The 19,310-nt window shown below is 44.0% G+C and overlaps 1 protein-coding gene across 5 annotated transcripts in view; it reads left to right on the top strand.

Moving 5' to 3' along the window:
* Nucleotides 1-19,310, top strand: part of rbfox3a (RNA binding fox-1 homolog 3a) — a 598,584-nt gene that overhangs the window by 483,833 nt on the left and 95,441 nt on the right. For all 5 annotated transcript variants that reach the window (XM_080305712.1, XM_080305714.1, XM_080305711.1 and 2 more), the window contains one exon: nucleotides 3,685-3,933. In XM_080305712.1, coding sequence (XP_080161838.1) covers nucleotides 3,685-3,933 — 249 coding nt within the window. The remainder of the gene's footprint in view (nucleotides 1-3,684; nucleotides 3,934-19,310) is intronic.

The following is a 19,310-nucleotide window of genomic DNA, read 5'->3' as shown; positions in this document are numbered from 1 at the left end:
CTCGGTCGCTTTGATGGATGATGGAAGCTCACTGACTCAAGCAGCCTTTCTCTCTCCCTTTGTCTCACCCTTTGCTTCTCCCTCAGACTACGTCCCTACTCCTCCATTATTACAGCAGCACAGCAAAGTGTGTGTGTGTGTGTGTGTGTGTGTGTGTGTGTGTGTGTGTGTGTGTGTGTGTGTGTGTGTGTGTGTGTGTGTGTGTGTGTGTGTGTGTGTGTGCATCACTCGTGTTGTGAGCTACTGTCAAATAGGCCCCACCTCTTTATTAAAAACTGTATTTTGTGTGGCACAATGTGTGGAACAAGGGAAGATACTTTGACACAGTATACTGACCTTAAATTAAAGCTGCTGTTACTGGTTTAGGGATCGATGGTAACAGTACGGTTAAGGTTTAGACAAGTAGACATTACAGTTGTTTAGGGTTAAAAGTAAAACACATAACCAACAATATCCAAGGTCTTTCTTTCATTACTATATAACTGCAGGCTAAAATTTAAAGGTGAAAAGAAGTGTGTGTGCAGATTTAACCTCAACATAAGAAAAGGGAGGAAAAAAATCGCATGTCTCCAAATAGAAGAAGCAAACTCAAATCTATTGTAATGGTAACCTGATGCCTTTGCAGCAGTTTTTATCTTCATCTGTGTATGAAAAGAATCAAAGGAAACTCTGAAACCAAACACAGGCATCTTCCAGAATGATGCCTGTGTCTGGTTTTGCCGCTGCCACCTGCAGTTTGTCCTGCAGTGTCATAGTCCTGTTTTCACTCTGTGTAAATAACGTTTTGACTGCCTTGGTTTATGATCACCTGACACTCTTATCTGTCCGATTTTGATGGGTCAGCGTTTTCTACCCTGTATTGCTGGTGCTCCTCGTCTCCTCGGGCGTCCTCAGCTGTGTCCTCCTGGGTGTGCACAGACCAGGGAGCAGAAGAAGGAGAAGAGCAGGTGTCAGGTGAAGCTCAGCTTGTTGTGGAAGTGGGGTCTCGCTGGTAAGCCATGCTGAGTGTTTCTGATTCCCTGTGCTCAGACAGCTTCCATGGAGGGGATGTTTTCTGCCAAACCCCTTCTTGGACATGCGAGGCCTGATTCTCTGAGACCGTGCTACCTCACGAGGGTCCATCCAGTTTCCCAGTGTTTGGCCCTCCACCAGGATTTAGGTCCTGAAGCTGGAGGATCTCCCCCCTCGCTTAGCATGGTGGTGTTTTATCTAAGGCTAATAAATTATTATTGCTGAACGATTTTATACTTTCCAAATATTAATTTTTTATTTCTTACTGAAATCTGAGCTGTGAGGCAGACTATTCATCCCTCATTGAACTTTTCCCGGATGGTTATTCCTTCATCACATGTGTGGTCATGGAGGAGGCCTCGCTGTGGTGTTTCGGGGCCAGGTCTCCTTTTTTTACCTTTGAACAGTGAACTACAATTCACTAGTCAACACAAGGGTTCCCAGAAGGATTTAGCAGAATTGAGCAGTTGGTGTTTGTCTCCTCCTTTGTTTAATGTCTAAATAGATTTTTCTTATCAAAGCTATTTTTTGATTGTGTAACAGGATGTATATGGTGATACCATAGTGAACCATCTGATGTATGCAGATGATTTAGTGATCTTCTCTCCATACAGTGCCGGCCTTAAACAGTTACTGAGGGTCTGCTCTCGATATGTTTTAGAGTTTGAAGAGTAATATTTTGATTGCCAGAAGTAGGGAAGACTTGTGTCTGTGTGGTACGGTTCTTAAAGTTATGAAATCTTAGGACATTATATATCTGATGATCTGTCTAATGATATGGACTCTTATAGACAATGCCACTTATTGTATGCACAGAGTAACATGCTGAGTCGTAAATGTGGTATGAGCCCCGCTCCACATGCAGACTGGGCTACACTGAATATCTGTGGAGAAGGCAGCATGTGGAGAGCCTTCATGTATATTTGTGATATTTTGGATTTTATTTCATTTGTTTTTCCCCTTCGTCTCTTGTTTTATTGAAGACATCTTTAATGCAGCTTTAATAAAGTGAACTAACTAAATGGTAAATTGACTGGTTCTTATATAGCGCTTTTCTATCCAGAGCAATCAAAGCACTTTACACAACTTGCATTATTCACCCATTACATGATTTTCAATCATATATCTCTTTTAACCCCCAATATGCTTCTCAGCTTCCTGAATAGGTGACTGGACTCATTAAAATTTGGATCGCTGACAGCTTTCTCTGAATGAAGATTAAACAGAAGTACGTCTGTGTGCCTCGGACAGATTTGTGTAGTGAGAGTCCCCTCAGGTTGTTTGTTGAGTCGTCTGTCAGGAATCTCGGGGTAACTCTCAACTCTCACTATGGATCAAATCTCTGGTTCACTGTTGTCTTATCATCTAAGTTAACTACCATTGTGTCGTGCTCTGAACTGAACATGCTCTGAATCATTATTCATGCACTTCTTTCATCACATCATTGTTTACTCGTGTAACCAAAACTGCTGAGAACATCTGTAGGTTGACCACACCGCTGCTGCGAGGCTTCTGACCAAATCAGTGGTCAAATGTCAGTGTTGAAGAAAATACACTACTGTTCAAAGGTTTTAGAACAGCCCAGTTTTTCCAGTTATTTATCGCAATTCAAGTCGTTCAAGTGATGAACAGCTTGAAATGGTACAAAGGTAAGTGGGGAACTGCCAGAGGTTAAAAAAGAAGTAAGTTTGCCCAAAACTGAAACATAATGTACATTTCAGAATTACACAAAAAGGCCTTTTTCAGGGACAACATGGGTTAACAATTTAATCTGTTCTGCAGCAATGGAGGTTGCTCAAGCCTTGAAAGCTGGTGCTACTAATTCCTACAGGTGTTCCAACTTTTCTGGATTAATTGCAGCCCCATCTGTCTGCATAAAGCAGTGTTGAACACACTGTGGTACCAGACCCTCGTCAGCATCAGCTGAACAGTATCGTACTGCAGAAAGTAGTGTTGTTGCAGAAATGGTGAGAAAAAGGCAATTAACAATGGAAGAGAGACCGACCATCATAACACTTATAAATGTGGGTCTGTCCTACAGAGAGACTGCAAAGAAAGTCAAGGTGTCAGTGAGGCCAGTTTCCTTCTGCACTCAGAAACAAACTGTGACAGGAAGAGGTCTGCAAGCCTGAAACTGAATCAGAGGACAAGTTTCTGAGAGTTAACAGCTTGTGTGATGGCGGCTCACAGGACAACAGCTTCAAGCAGCTCAGTCGTGGTCGTAGTGAGAAAGTCTCAGTTTCAGCTGTGAAGAGAAGACTTCAAGCTGCAGGTTTGACAGTATGAGCTGCAGCAAGAAAGCTCGATGTCAGAATAAGACGAAGAGGCTTGGCCCTAGTCGTGGCACATACCAGACCAACTGACATGGATTGCCTGAGTTTAAGAATTTGATTGGACAGTTTAACATCACACATCGTCACAACACTAATAAACTGAAAATAAACTGGCATTTCTACAGCGCTTTTCTAATCTTAGTCAAAGTGCTTTAGATAACCTGTACATTCATCGAGCACATCGTCCTCTGGACTTGAGGACACTTCAAGGCTCCTGTACAAATCTTTTGACCATTGTTGACACTTTGGATACCTTTCAATCACGCCACCATGACTCAAAAATGAGTATGTTAAAAAACATCCACTCTTAATAATGTCTTTTCTGCCCTTATCCACACAGGGTAACCAAGAGGCCCCGGCTCCCCCTGAAGCTATGGCTCAACCTTTCCCACAAGCCCAGTATCCACCTCCTTCACAGAACGGGATTCCTGCTGAGTATGCTACACCCCACACCCACCCACCGGCTGACTACACGGGAACAAGCACAGTGGGCGAGCATACCCTAACACTATACACGGCGACACACACACAGAGTGAGCAGCCAGGAAACGACAGCAGCACTCCAGCTCTTACTACTAACACAGTATCGGTGAGTCTGTATTCACACATTCCTGTGCATTAGTTATCTTTTCTATCACAATGAGCTTCAGCTCGCGTATAAGACTTCATTCATTTCTGGTTAACATAACACTTGAAGCGTGGATTGTTCTTCTGCCTCGTAATCCATCATCACAGAGGTGCTCTTAGAGGCAGGACTTCAACACACAACACTGTAAAAACCTACAGTTATGAACAATGTTCCCTTTAAGCTGCGCAGGTGCGCAATTGCACACTGCTGGCACGGTCTCTGCACACAGAAAATCTGTGTTGCGCACACAAAAAAAAATCTAACCTGAAATTAAAATTAAAACTTTAACAATCCTGTTTTGCAGTGTGAGTCAGTGACTGGCTGCTCCTGTATGGGATTAGAACGAGGCCACCTTATCCCACAGTCCAGCCAATTATGCGATTCACATTCGTATATACGCAGCTAATCAACGTCGTTGTCTGGCTATGACAGCGTCCTTATGTGCCGACATCGATGTTTTAGCGAGCAAAGCGGCTGATGTGGAGTGAAGCCACGTTAATGACAACGTGTACAACCACTGGAGATGTGAGCAGGACAGACGGAACAACTGACGGACAAAGTGTGGACTTTATACCAGTTTTTAAATTGTTGATCAGCCGCGTAAAACCAGAGTTATGATAAAATATCTGCAATGTTTGTTTTTCTTCCTGAATACTGTCGTTGTTTATATTTACTGCAGGAAGAGACGGTAAAAACGAAAGCCTGTGAGCAAAAACAAACTCTGCGGTGCTTTGAGATGTGAGAGATTTGCGACGTTTAGCACAAATCTTGTGTAGTTAGTGTGCAGTTAGTGTGTAGTTAGTGTGTAGTGTAGTCAATAGTGTTGTTGTGTGTCAGAACAATGAAGCGACTGCTGAGTGTTACAGGTGTTACAGCAGTGACACATCTGCTGCTGTCAGGCCTGCAGGTATCAGGCTGTTGTTCTCCTTCATCTCATAGTGGACAGGAATTATTCTTTGGAGTGAAACAAATAATTTGTGTGGCATCAGATTTGATGCAGAACAGCTGATTGTTCTGTAAATAGTTTTAAAAAACCGCTGCTGGTTGCATTTTTAGGTAAACAGCTGCAAAAAACTTTGTTTGCATAACTCAGTTACTTTTTTTGAAGAAGTAACTATATAATTAATTGCCCAACATTGGTCATTATATCCTGTATTTTGCAGACAAAGTTACAGACTCTCTCCCAGACCACAGACTCATAATACAGTCAGAGCTTTATAAAAAAAGAAAAAATAAAGTTGTGTTTTCAAAATTGGAGTTCAAGTTATTTTTACTTCGAACAATGTTAACGTGCTACACAGGCCAATGACTAGATTTTTTTTTCACTGCAAGTGGGATAAAGCAGTTAATTAAAAGCAGTCTAACATAAATGCTGTAATTTGATTATTTTAATAAACCGTAACTTGGATGGATTTGATGCTGGCGTGACCACAGTGCACACGTCTGATGTTGCTCACAGTGGTCCAAGGGACGCTCAGGGAGTTTGTGTGTGAAAAATTAGAGGGAACATTGGTTATGAACTCTAGGCAGAGTGATCGTTTGTATATAAAAGTGAATGACAGTCTCATCTCCTGAACAGGAAATAAAGAATTTCATTAGTTAAGAAGCAATGCTTTTGTCCATGGAGTCAACCTGAAGGCAAAGCCAGCTAGCCAATGATGTAACCATTAACAGTCAACACAACCAAGTGAAGCTGATAACCAAGGTACATGAGAATGGACGTAAGGTTTAGACATCTGTAGTACACTGTCTGGTATACACCCCATGGTTCAATGGCTTGTAACTGTAATAAATGTTTAGATCTTACATTGTTGTGGAGGTATTTGGTCCACGCTCCTTAATATCACTGAATTCAAACAGGAGGATTTCTGGACTTGGCCATTGCAACCCTTTGTTTCTTTTCTTTATCATTGTGAAGAGCTGCTGCTGTTCTTTAGATCATTGTCTTGTTGCATGATCGAATTTGGAAAAAGTTTTAGCTGTCAGCTTCACATTTGGCTCTAGAATACTTTGGTATACAGTTGAATTCATGGCCAGGATCATAAGCCCCAAGGCTCTGATACTGTAATTGGTTGGAACGACCTGTTATAATCATTAAAAAGATTCATCTTTATAAATGAAAAATCTAAAGTATCGAGCAGCACGGTGGCACGGTGGTTAGCACTGTTGCCGCACAGCAAGAAGGTCCTGAGGTCAATTCCACCATCAGGCCGGGGTCTTTCTGTGTGGAGTTCGCATGTTCTCCCCGTGTTTGCGTGGGTTCTCTCCGGGTACTCCAGCTTCCTCCCACCCTCCAAAGACATGCAGCTCATGGGGATAGGTTAATTGGATAATCCAAATTGCCACTAGGTGCGAGTGAATGTGAATGGTTGTCTGTCCCTGTGTGTTAGCCCTGCGACAGACTGGCGACCTGTCCAGGGTGTACCCTGCCTCTCGCCCTATGACAGCTGGGATAGGCTCCAGCGCCCCCCGCGACCCTGAAAAGGATAAGCGGAAGCGAATTGATGGATGGATAAAGTATTGATTTCCACAACCGGGTCTTTAGATGCAAGTTTGATATTTATTTAAGCAGAGCCAAAGCATGTGCTAAAGAAGATATTAAAAACGTCTTGACACTGCACTTTTCTCTCCACTACATAATACGGACTGGCATAGCTAGACAAACATATCTTTTTAGATGATAAATCCCAGAGTGCTTATGTACTTATTTATGCTAGGTGTATTTCCCTAAATGTATCACCACTTATCTCAGAGCAGTGAAAGCAAAGCCAGTGGCAACTTGTCTAGCATACTAGTTTCCCATCACAGACCAAACACTCGCATTGATGCAAACAGCCAGAAAAGGCTGCTGAGAGCTTTTGTTAGTGGAACAAACATCCACATGAAATGTGCTCTATCCTACAAATTCTGGTGGAATAAAGAGGAGAGTCGAGCACACTGCTAGAGGCACCAGCCAACTGAGACCACAAGATGGTAGTAATTCAAGAATACGGTAAACGAGCAGCGAGAGAAGCTACTGGACAATATGTCGTTTGAGATGGAATGAGAGAGATGACTGTCACTTTGGATTTAACCGATATCTGTTTTTAGATCTCACTGAACTAGCACTGCTTGCCATTAAACCCTGATGTGAAAAAAAGTCAACATAAAACGTAAAGATGACTTCAATTTTGCTGTTTTCACAACATATGTAAATATATGTAATGTAAAAGTAAATGCATGCAAAACAATAGCTAGTCACACATAAACACACACACAGATAGACTGGTGTCTCTATAAGCCATGTGCTGCATTTCAGCACAGACCTCCAAACATACACACATTCATGCAGTACTAAGGAAGTCCACACTATAGTTATGCACCACCACTTCCCACTGGTTACACAAGGACATATTCAGGCCCCTAAGCCTGGAGCATGGTGAGAAATGGTGTTAATATAAGGACAGTGCTGGCAGGATTGGGAAGAAATACACTCAAGGTTAGACATAGAAATACCAACCTTATACCAAAACTTTGCTACCTTTATTGTCAAAGATGTATTACAATGACTTACATTTTTGAAAAATGTAATGAAATGTTTTTGTTAAACCCGTTAAACAAAAGGTGGAAGTCTGCTCTCTATTGATTGTTTTACTTTTGCGAAAGAACATTGGACGAGGTGTTTAGGTATACAAAGCCCAGGTATTGGTGTGTGTTTGGATGAATGAGGCTTGTAGTTAAAAGCACTTTGACTGCTCAGAGTAGAAAAACCATATATAAATATTAACTGAAACATAACAGATAATGTACACACTTGATATTTTTGAATTGGCATATTCCAGGTGACAAGGTTCTGAAAGACTCAGGCATCCTCTCATTCTCCAAGATTGTGTTAAACAATCTGGTCAAAAAGTCCACTGCCTCTCTCCTAGACATCTCCATAACTCCACAGGTATGTCATCTGGACCGACTACCTTTCCACACTTCCTGATTCACTCCATTCATTCTCCTCTCCATCTCGTTTTACTCATTCATCATCTCCTCAAAGGATGTGTTCTGTCTTCTCAACTCACTCTTGTCATTTTTTCACTATCTAGTGTCTTTAGTAGGGATGGGTATCGTTTAGGTTTTATCCGATACCGGTGCCAAACCGGTACTTTTGAAACGGTGCCGGTGCTTAAACGGTGCTCAAACCGGTGCTTAAAGAATGGAGAACACAAAATTGGTCCAAAAACCTCTCATGTTCAGCTGTTTTTTTGTAAAAAGATAACAATGTGTGCCTTTTCTGCAGCTATGGGGCATATATGGTATCACTCTTGGCTGGAAGCAGTGCTTAATCAATGGAAAAAACACTAACTTTGTCCAAACACCTCTCATGTTCAGCTGTTTCCCTCTTTTTCTTTGGTCATTTTAGCCTTTTTGGCCAGGGTGAAGGGAACATCTGTTCTATTGGTGGGTGAAGGGAACATGTTCTTGTTCTATTGTTTATGGTTACGTTACTTTTAACTGTTATCTTGAATGTTGTGTTTACGCCGTGGTGCAGCGTCACTGACAGTTGTTGTTTTGTAGAGAGAGTGCTGTACCATGAGTGACTTCTGTTGTGCTGTTGTTGAACCTTGAGGCATATTGTAGCACGGCAAGTGTTTTAATAAGGAGCTCCCCCTACCAGCTTGGGGTTAAATAACAAGCTCAATCTCTCTCTGTGAGCTTTTTTGATAAGATTTCTCTGCATGCCACAATGTAAAACATTGCAATTATATATTTTGAAAAAGAAATGTAGAGGTAGGAATTGCAATTAATATAAATAACATGACGCTAAGCATCGGCCAATGAATGTGAACTAACAACAAGGTCGCGGGTAATGCTGCGACCGTAGGAAAAAAACCCTAATATGAAGGTATTTTACTGTGCATTTTACAGTAATGTTCTGTTCGTCTAGAATATCATTAAAGTTACATAAATAGACTTTGGCTTCACATTTTGAATGTAAATTAACGTTAAATCACTGTAATGTAATACAACATAATTGTCATGATTACTAAATGTATCTGTCTGTACATATGCATATTTAGATTGTTAAAATACATTCACAAATGTATCATGATCTCACAAATATCTGTCCGTTATTTGAAAGATCGAATTCAAATGTAATGCTATGGAAAAGTACATAACATGATCCCTATAAGCTTGTGTTACATCACATAAGTATTATTATCGCTGCTAGTTAGGCCGTTCGTGGCTCAAGAGTTGGCAGTTCGCCTTGTGATCAGAAGACTGCCGGTTCAAGCCCCGGCTCGGACACTCTCCGTCGTTGTGTCCGTGGTCAGGACTCTTCACCTACCGACTACTAGTGATGGCCAAAGGGGCCGATGGTGTGATATGGCAGCCTCGCCTCTGTCAGTCTGTCCCAGGGCATGCAATCAATTATTATTCAAACCAACTGTTAACTGTATATTTCTGTACATTTACGTATTATGATTCATATAATTCATAAAATCTTAGAAATATGGTATCTAATCAGATTCTTACTCTGGATGGCATTACCTTGGCCTCCAGTAACGCTGTGAGGAACCTTGGAGTCATTTTTGACCAGGACATGTCCTTCAACGCACATATTAAACAAATATGTAAGACTGCTTTCTTCCATTTGCGCAACATCTCTAAAATTAGAAATATCCTGTCTCAGAGTGACGCTGAAAAACTAGTTCATGCATTTATTACTTCCAGGCTGGACTACTGTAATTCATTATTATCAGGATGTCCAAAAAACTCACTGAAAAGCCTTCAGCTGATCCAAAATGCTGCAGCAAGAGTCCTGACAGGGACTAGAAAGAGAGAGCATATTTCTCCTGTTTTGGCTTCCCTTCATTGGCTTCCTGTTAAATCCAGAATTGAATTCAAAATCCTGCTCCTCACATACAAGGTCTTAAATAATCAGGCCCCATCTTATCTTAATGACCTTGTAGTACCATATCACCCTATTAGAGCGCTCCGCTCTCGCTCTGCAGGCCTACTTGTTGTTCCTAGAGTATTTAAAAGTAGAATGGGAGGGAGAGCCTTCAGTTTTCAGGCCCCTCTTCTGTGGAACCAGCTTCCAGTTTGGATTCGGGAGACAGACACTATCTCTACTTTTAAGATTAGGCTTAAAACTTTCCTTTTTTCTAAAGCATATAGTTAGGGCTGGACCAGGTGACCCTGAATCCTCCCTTTGTTATGCTGCAATAGATGTAGGCTGCCGGGGGATTCCCATGATGCATTGAGTTTTTCCTTTCCAGTCACCTTTCTCACTCACTATGTATTAATAGACCTCTCTGCATTGAATCATATCTGTTATTAACCTCTGTCTCTCTTCCACAGCATGTCTTTATCCTGTCTTCCTTCTCTCACCCCAACCGGTCGCAGCAGATGGCCGCCCCTCCCTGAGCCTGGTTCTGCCGGAGGTTTCTTCCTGTTAAAAGGGAGTTTTTCCTTCCCACTGTCGCCAAAGTGCTTGCTCATAGGGGGTCATATGATTGTTGGGTTTTTCTCTGTATCTATGAAGCGCCTTGAGGCGACTTTTGTTGTGATTTGGCGCTATATAAATAAAATTGAATTGAATTGAATTGAATTGAATATTTCCACATTCAGTGACCTTGTTTATAGGTAATTTCATTGTTTGATCGCGTAAAAATGTTCCTAATTTAATGTCTAAAAGCACTTGGAAAAGGCACAATCCCATGTCAAATTAGCACAACAAACTCTATTTTCATTACTGAAAATAACCGTATTTTTATGGGACAGTTATTTTCTGTTATTTCACGGTCGTATTTTGGCGCCCCAGCTGCCAGAAGATTGCCATTGTTTTACGATGTTTTTTGTAACAGTGTAGTTCACCTTACATACATTAATGTAATAACGTGGTTAGCCTACTCAACGTAAATTACTCAAGAACAACATTAAGCTACTCACGCAGAGAAGAACGGCTGCTGCTGCATCATCATCCGTCATCATGTCTGCTAGACTGGCAGGGCTAGGGGCCAGGACTCTCCTCTTCGGGTTTTTGGGGGATGTTGCTAACTCCGGGTCCGATAACTGGCACCACACACTATCAAATACGGCGCATTTCTCGGCTTTAAAAAAAAAAACGCTATGCGTCGCCAGGTGTTTCATTGGATTTGAGGTGTTACCTCCTTTGACAGTATCACAGTATCAGCTTAAAGCACTTGTTGCAGGCTGCTGAGTTTGCATCTTTTGCTGTGAAGTACAGCCAGACTTTGACCGCTTCGCCTTGGGCATTTTTAATCTGTAGCTCTGCTCTAAAAGAACATAGGTACCTGGGCCCGCCTACTACGCTTGCAAAGGTATAATGATTGGCTAGATCCAAAGTGTATGACATCTCAGGAAAAAAAAGCACCGAAATAAAGCACCGAAATGTGCGCTGCTTTTCAGTCTGGTTACTACCGTTTATGATAGAACCGGTGCCATCATGGTACCCATCCCTAGTCTTTAGCATTTCTTCCTTAACCACCCTGACCTTCACATCCCCTACAGCTTGGTCTTTCTGTCAAGCCAATCATTAAAAGCCTTTTTGTCCTTCCTTTTGTGAGTGTGGGCGCTTCCTCTCTTTGCTCTTTAAATGCTTTGCTTCTTTTATTGATTTTTATAGATTTTTATTCTGATTTTTTTCCCTTTTTTCCGTATGAGCTTACCTGCGATAGCTTCTGGACACTTATAGATCATTAGGACTAAAGTGTTCTTAACAGAAACAGCAACATTTTTATAGTTACCTTATCCTCAGCGCTCCGTGTGTCTGTGACCTACACAAAGCTGAAGCCTGATTATAGCATCTGGGCACCGAGCTAACCGCTAGGCTAACTAGCAACAAGACCCCCCCCTCCACTGATGACTACCACAGCCTCCTGCAGAAGATTGCAGTACTGGAGACAAAAATTCATCGCTTAGAAGTAAACGTGGAGGTAAATGGACTGTGTGGAAATGAAACAACCTTGCCTTTGACTCAAAACAATGGCGATGAGCAAGCTAGTACACAGCTAAGGAGCACAGATAACATGACCAAGAAAGTAGACTCTGTGCATTATTATAAATCCTCAAGCGATAATCCCCCCTTGGACTGTCTTGGTGCAAAACCAAGACATAAATCATGTCTCCTGGAAGGGGGAGGACGTATCACAGGCAGGGCACAGCGAGCTGAAATCTCTGAAACCGACTGGCCTTCACCTCCTACGAGACAGAGAAGCTCTTCTAGAGGAAACAGGACTGGACAACCGTGAATAGGAAGGTTAACAACAAACCTCCAAATCAACTGAATGTGAAACTGCAGAACAGATTTGCTCCACTATCAAAGGACAATGGATCTATATCGGACAACCATCCATCTAAAAGCAGCGAAGTAAGGTCTGAAAATCTGTTGAAAAGTGAAAGGCCACAGGGAAAGCTAAAGGCTAGGCCTGAAACTCTGATTGTGGGTGACTCTGCCGTAAAGGATGCAAACGATGTGTCCGAACAACAGTCGGAGGTTCTGAAACGGGACTTTACTGGATTACTAAATACTGTAAACTCTCTGAATGCAGCTGTATTCATTAGTGGGCCTGTACCGCCCGTCAGAGGAGGAGACGAGAGATTCAGCAGGTTGTTTACACTGAATAAATGGCTCATATCAGCATGTGCTGACCACTCAGTGCATTTTATCAGCAACTTTAATATTTTTTGGGAACGCAGGCATCTGTTTAAAGCAAATGGATTTAATTTTAACAAGTCAGGGGTGAAACTGTTCACCTCCAACTTGTTTTATTCCATACGTCATCCATCTGTGCTTGGTGCCAAGGCTGAGATAAACGAGGAGTTATCTCATAAGGAGGAACAAACAGTACTCCAAGAACAGACAAAGCCCAGCAGAAACCTTGAGGAGGAGCTCCATCTGCCCCCACAGAAAGGAGAGACATCTGAGGCAAGAAGATGGGTCCCTATTTGCCTCCAACTCTCTCAACAACACCAACGACCAGCACCAGGGACCACGACCTTCCCCAGTCCCCCAAACCCCTGAGAGGCCATCAGGCAGAAGCTGAAACAGGAAGCTCCAACCCGGAGGGCGGTGCACTGTTGGACGGACCAATCGGAGTCTGCGCTGCGGGACTGTTTTGATCACGCGGAATGGGAAATGTTTCACGTGGCTGCTAGGGACATTGATGAATACACAGACTCAGTCTGTGGATTCATCAGGAAATGCGTGGAAGATGTCGTCCCATTCAGAACAGTCAAATCCTTCCCAAATCAAAAACCCTGGATTAACGGAGATGTTCGCGCGGCACTGGCAGCACGGAGCACCGCCTTTGCCTCCGCGAACACATTGGACTACAGACACGCACATTACCAACTCCGGAAGACGATCAAAGCAGCCAAACGTGAGTACAGGGACAGGGTGAAGCAACAGTTTGACAACCCTCGGAGTATGTGGCAGGGACTAAACACGATCACAGATTTTAGAGGGAAAACCAGCACACCGCAGACTACGGCCTCTCTGTGTGAGGATCTAAACGTATTCTACGCTAGATTCGACACAGCGAACACCATGAGACCGGACAGTGTGTGCACCGCGGATGACGTCAGTGCGCACACTGTGTCTGAGGAGGATGTGCGGAAGTGCTTCAGGAAGGTGAACGCGCGCAAAGCTACTGGTCCGGACGGGATTCCCGGCCGCGTCCTCAAGTCATGCGCGGCTCAGCTGGCTGGAGTGTTCACGCACATCTTCAACCTTTCCCTCTCTCTGTCTGTAGTCCCAGCCTGCTTCAAAATGGCCACCATCGTCCCTGTACCCAAATCCTCCACCATCTCCTCATTGAACGACTGGCGACCTGTAGCCCTGACCCCCATCGTAAGCAAATGCTTCGAGAAGCTGGTCAGGGACTTCATCTGCTCTGCACTACCCGACTCACTGGACCCTCTACAGTTTGCATACCGCCACAACAGGTCCACTGATGATGCCATAGCCCTGACACTACACACTGCCCTGTCACACCTGGAGAAGAGAGACACGTATGTGAGAATGCTGTTTGTAGATTACAGCTCAGCATTCAATACCATCGTTCCCTCGAAGCTGGACAGGAAACTGCAGGATCTAGGACTGAGCAGCTCCCTCTGCAGCTGGATCCTTAGCTTCCTGTCTGACAGACGCCAGGTGGTCAGACTGGGCAGCATCACCTCATTCCCCATCACACTGAACACTGGTGCTCCACAGGGGTGTGTACTGAGCCCTCTCCTGTACTCACTCTATACCTACGACTGCACAGCCACTAACAACTCCAACATCATTGTGAAGTTTGCGGACGACACTACAGTGGTGGGTCTTATCACCAACGGTGATGAGACGGCTTACAGGGAGGAGGTCAGCGCCCTGACCCACTGGTGTCAAGACAACCATCTCACCCTCAACGTCGCAAAGACAAAGGAGTTGATAGTGGACTTCCGGAGGTGCAGAGAAGTACACACCCCCATCACCATCAACGGCGCTGCTGTGGAGAGAGTGAGCAGCTTCTGGTTCCTTGGCGTACACCTGGCTGAGGATCTTACGTGGTCAGTACACACAAACGAAACAGTGAAGAAGGCGCAGCAGCGCCTCTTCTTTCTCAGGAGACTGAAAAGATTCGGCATGAGCCCCCGCATCCTCAGGACCTTCTATCACTGTGCCATTGAGAGCATCCTCACTGGATGCATCACCACCTGGTATGGCAACAGCACCGCCTACAACTGCAAAGCTCTCCAGCGAGTAGTGCGGTGCTCTGAACGGATAATTGGAGGTGAGCTTCCCTCCCTCCAAGACATCTACAGGAAGCGGTGCCTGAGGAAAGCGGGGAGGATCATCAAGGACTCCAGTCACCCCAGCCATAAACTGTTCAGACTGCTTCCATCAGGAAGGAGGTTCTGCAGCATCCGGTCCCGTACCAGCAGACTGAGAGACAGCTTCTTCCACCAGGCCATCAGACTGCTGAACACTTCATAGACACCTCAGCTTCACTACTGGAACTTCAACATTATGCACTCCACACTGTACAGTAATGCCACTGTTTTGCACATGTCTCAACTCTGTATATTTTATTTTATTTATTTTATATATTCTATTCATTGTTTACTCTATTTAATTTGTAAAATATGTGTACACACACACACACACGTAGAAAAATATTTAGTATACACATCCAGAAATGCATATACTATTATATATTGTACATATATTTATTAGTTTCAGATGTAGCCATTCTTGTATTTTGCTTGTTTACATTATTGTATTTTGCACAACTCTGTTGCTTGTGAAGCTCGCACACAAGAATTTCACTCACATGTGCTGTACCAATGTACCTGCACATGTGATGTGACAATAAAAGTGATTTGATTTGATTTGATTTGATTTGATTTGATTTGATTTGACCCTCCTCCCCCTCCCTTTCTCCCTCCTCCCCACACCTGAAATTCACTGAGGAGATGATGGAGCGGGTCAGTGCTGGGCTCAGATCTACCCCCCGGCCCAATCCCTTTTTGTCCCCCATAAACCCCCCCACCAGAGCGGCCAAAGGTTCGCCATCAAGCCCCACCCTCAACAGAGCAATCGAAGTCACATTGCCCAGCCTCGCCCCCCTTAGTTCCTCCTTACCACCTTCATGCTCTGTCTCCGCAGTCTGATGTGTGATGTGTGGAGGGTCCGGGCTGCGAGGATTATGGCAGTGGTGACTTTTCCCAGGAGAAGCTGGGACCCTGTTTACTAGAAGGTTTTAAAATCTCTGTACTTTTAGGTGACAGGAGACATGTGGCCTGGTCAAAACACAGAGAGCTGCACTCTAAAAGATCTTTAAATATAGTAAACATACCCTGTGTGCCACAGACTGCTCCCAAACAAGAGGGGGCAAATAATACCTCTAAAACACTTAAGTTGGCTTTATTAAACATTAGATCTCTAGCTGGGAAAACACTTTTAATTAATGATTTAATCACTGAGCACAGCCTTGATTTTATGTTTCTAACTGAAACTTGGTTGGACCAAAGTAACAGTGGAGCTGTTCTCATCGAGACGACCCCTCCTAACTACAGTTTTATCAGTGAGGCCAGGGTGAGCAGGAGAGGAGGAGGGGTTGCTGTCTTATTTAATGAATCATTTCAATGTAAGCAGCTATCTCCTGGAAGTTTTCAGTCTTTTGAATATGTGGCTTTACAGCTGAAGGCCCCATCCAAAGTTGTGTTTCTTAATGTTTACAGGCCTCCCAAATACTGCACAGACTTTTTTAATGACCTCAGTGAACTGCTGTCTGTGATCTGTGTTGATTTTGACTGTGTAATTATTGCTGGGGATTTTAACATCCATGTGGACAACCCTCAGGACAAAGGGACTAAAGACCTGAGTAACACTCTGGGCAACTTTGGGCTGACTCAGCATGTAACAGAGGCCACACATAATAGAGGACACACTCTCGACCTACTGATCTCCAAAGGCCTGAGCATTTCAAAGGTTACTGTGTCTGATGTGGGCCTGTCTGATCATTACTGTGTTTTCTTTGAAAGTAAAATCTCAGCCCACACAAATATATCAACAACAGTGATCACAAAACGGTGTATAACTGAACACAGTAGTGCAATTTTTAACCAGGTCTTCCCATTAACACCTGACCTGTCCAGAGGGTCAGTCAATGAGCTCGTCAATAGCTTCAATGCTAACATGTTAAATGTAATGGACACTATTGCTCCCATTAAGGTGAAGGTTATCTCTGGAAGGAAAAAGTCTCCATGGAGAAACTCCACACTGGTGAAAAATGAAAAAAGAGAGTGTAGGAAATCTGAGCGCAGATGGAGAAAAACAAACCTCCAGGTTCATTATGACATTTATAAAGAGAAACTTTACAATTATAATTTACAACTGAGGAGTGCAAGGAGGTCCTACTTCTCTGACATCATCACTAAAAACAGCCATAATGCTCGGGTCTTATTTTCTACAGCTGACAGGCTAACAAACCCTCCTGTGTCAGTGGCAGCTGAACTTCATTCGACCATGGCCTGCAATGACTTTGCCAAATTCTTCACTGAAAAAATCCAAAAAATTAGACAAGCAATTGGTACATCAACAGCAGATCCAGGATATGTACTGTGTCCACCAAAAAACTGTTTAAACACCATGAAACAGTTTCAACCTATTAACAGCAAAGACCTGGAGGACATCTTAGGTCAACTGAACTCCTCCTCCTGCTGTTTAGATGTCCTGCCAACAAGTTTTTTCAAAAAGGTCTCAAAGACTTTAGAGTCAACTTTTCTTTATTATCAGGTGTGTTTCCAGAATCACTAAAAACTGCTGTAATCAAACCTATACTGAAAAAGGACAAGTTTGACAAGACACAAATGAACAACTACAGGCCGATCTCAAATCTCCCGTTTTTAAGTAAGATCATTGAAAAAGCAGTTTCTCAACAGCTCAGTTACTTCTTAAAACAGAATAATTGCTACGATGCCTTCCAGTCAGGTTTTAGACAGAACCAGAGCACTGAAACCGCTCTGACCAAAGTGTTTAATGACATATGTCTGAATACAGACAGTGGAAAAATGTCACTCTTAGTTTTACTGGATCTCAGTGCAGCATTTGATAATGTTGACCACAACATATTACTCAAACGACTGGAGAACTGGGCAGGTCTTTCAGGAACTGTACTAAACTGGTTCAAATCATACTTAGAAAACAGGAAATACTTTGTATCAATAGGTAACTTCACATCTGAGCAGACAAGTATCACATGTGGAGTTCCCCAAGGTTCCATCTTGGGACCCCTTCTGTTTAACATTTACATGCTCCCACTAGCACAGATTATAAAGAACAACATAAACTATCGCAGCTATGCAGATGACACACAAATATATATCACAATGTCACCAGGAGACCGAGGCCCTGGTGACATTGACTGTCACAAACTAGCTGTGTGGAGGTGGATGAGGACCCAAACACAAAACTCACAGCGACAGGAGCTGAACTCAAAATAACTGCTTTATTTCAGGCTTCACAAAGAAACAGAACTAAACTGGCAAAACTAAACTAAGGACCGAGGGAACACAGAAAGGCACACAGGTTCGGGGAGGAGACATTGACAGGGCAACACTGAACTGAGGGAGACATGCACATAAATACCAAAACAAACCAAACAAAACACAAGGAGCAAGAGTCCAAAACTGAGCCCAGAAATACACAAAAACAGTGAAAAACAAAAACAGCTCGAATGCAGGGAAGCAATGTCCATAGAGAACAGAAGGTCGGCACCACAAAAGTTCAGTTCAGCTGTTCCGGGTGCTGGCCACGTGAAAAGTGGCAGTGGCGGCAGAGCGGGTCCGGAGGCCAGCCGCGTGGAAGATGGCGGCGGCTCTCAAGCGTCGGGTGTACTGGTCGAGGCTTGGTGGGCACAGAACCAGGAAAGGCAGGACCAAGCGAGGCAGGACCAGATGGAGGCAGGACCAGATGGAGGCAGGACCAGACGGAGGCGTCTTACACCCTCCAGCAGAGACGAGGAGGTGCTGGCCGGGCTGACCCGAGCCGCCAGCAGAGACGAGGAGGTGCTGGCGCGGTTCTCCTGAACCCCGAGCAGAGACGTGGAGCAGCTGGAGCAGTTCTCCTGAACCCCCAGAGGAGACGTGGAGCGGCTGGAGAGGTTCTCCTGAACCCCCAGCGAGAACAGATGCAGAGCAAGCAGGTGCGGAGACCTCTGGCTCAGCGGACGCTAACTGTAGCTGCACAGGGCACGCAGCTGGCTTGAGACGCAACTGTTGGGGTTGTGCAGTGCAAACAGTCTGTCCAAGCTTTATCAGCACAACGCTGTCCTCAACTGGCTGAGGCTGGGTGTCCATCAACCCCACCCGAGGAGCAGGTACGGGTGCCGGGATGAACGGAGCCTCTGCCAGGCTGGGGACAGAAGCAGGGACCAGCTGGACCTCAGCCACCCTCACCCGAGGAACTGATACGGGTGCAAGGGAAAGCTGGGCCCGTGCTGCCCTGGGAACAGGTACTGGAGTTGGAGAGCTGAGCTCAGGAGCAGTAACGGACACTGGGAAAACCAAGTTAGTGGAGCCAAACACAGTTTTAGCAAACAAAGACTTTTGGCGGACTGGTTTTAGCAACTCTGCTGTACTTAAGTTGCTCAAGTTAGAATTAGCAGTTTTTAAAACAGTGATTGTACAGATGGATCCAGGCATAGCAAACTCGGAGTCTGTAATTCTTGGCTCAGAAGGAGCAGTTACAGAGATAGGAGCATTTTCATAGACTGTTTCTAAATATGCAGGCTGGTGAGCAACACAGTCCAGGAGTGAAGAAACACCATCCACAGTCTCATACTCAGCAGGTACAG

This window comes from Astatotilapia calliptera, chromosome 8 (genome assembly GCF_964374335.1).
Source record: "Astatotilapia calliptera chromosome 8, fAstCal68.1, whole genome shotgun sequence".
NCBI classification, from domain to species: domain Eukaryota; kingdom Metazoa; phylum Chordata; class Actinopteri; order Cichliformes; family Cichlidae; genus Astatotilapia; species Astatotilapia calliptera.
This window is presented reverse-complemented; position numbering and strand designations above follow the sequence as displayed.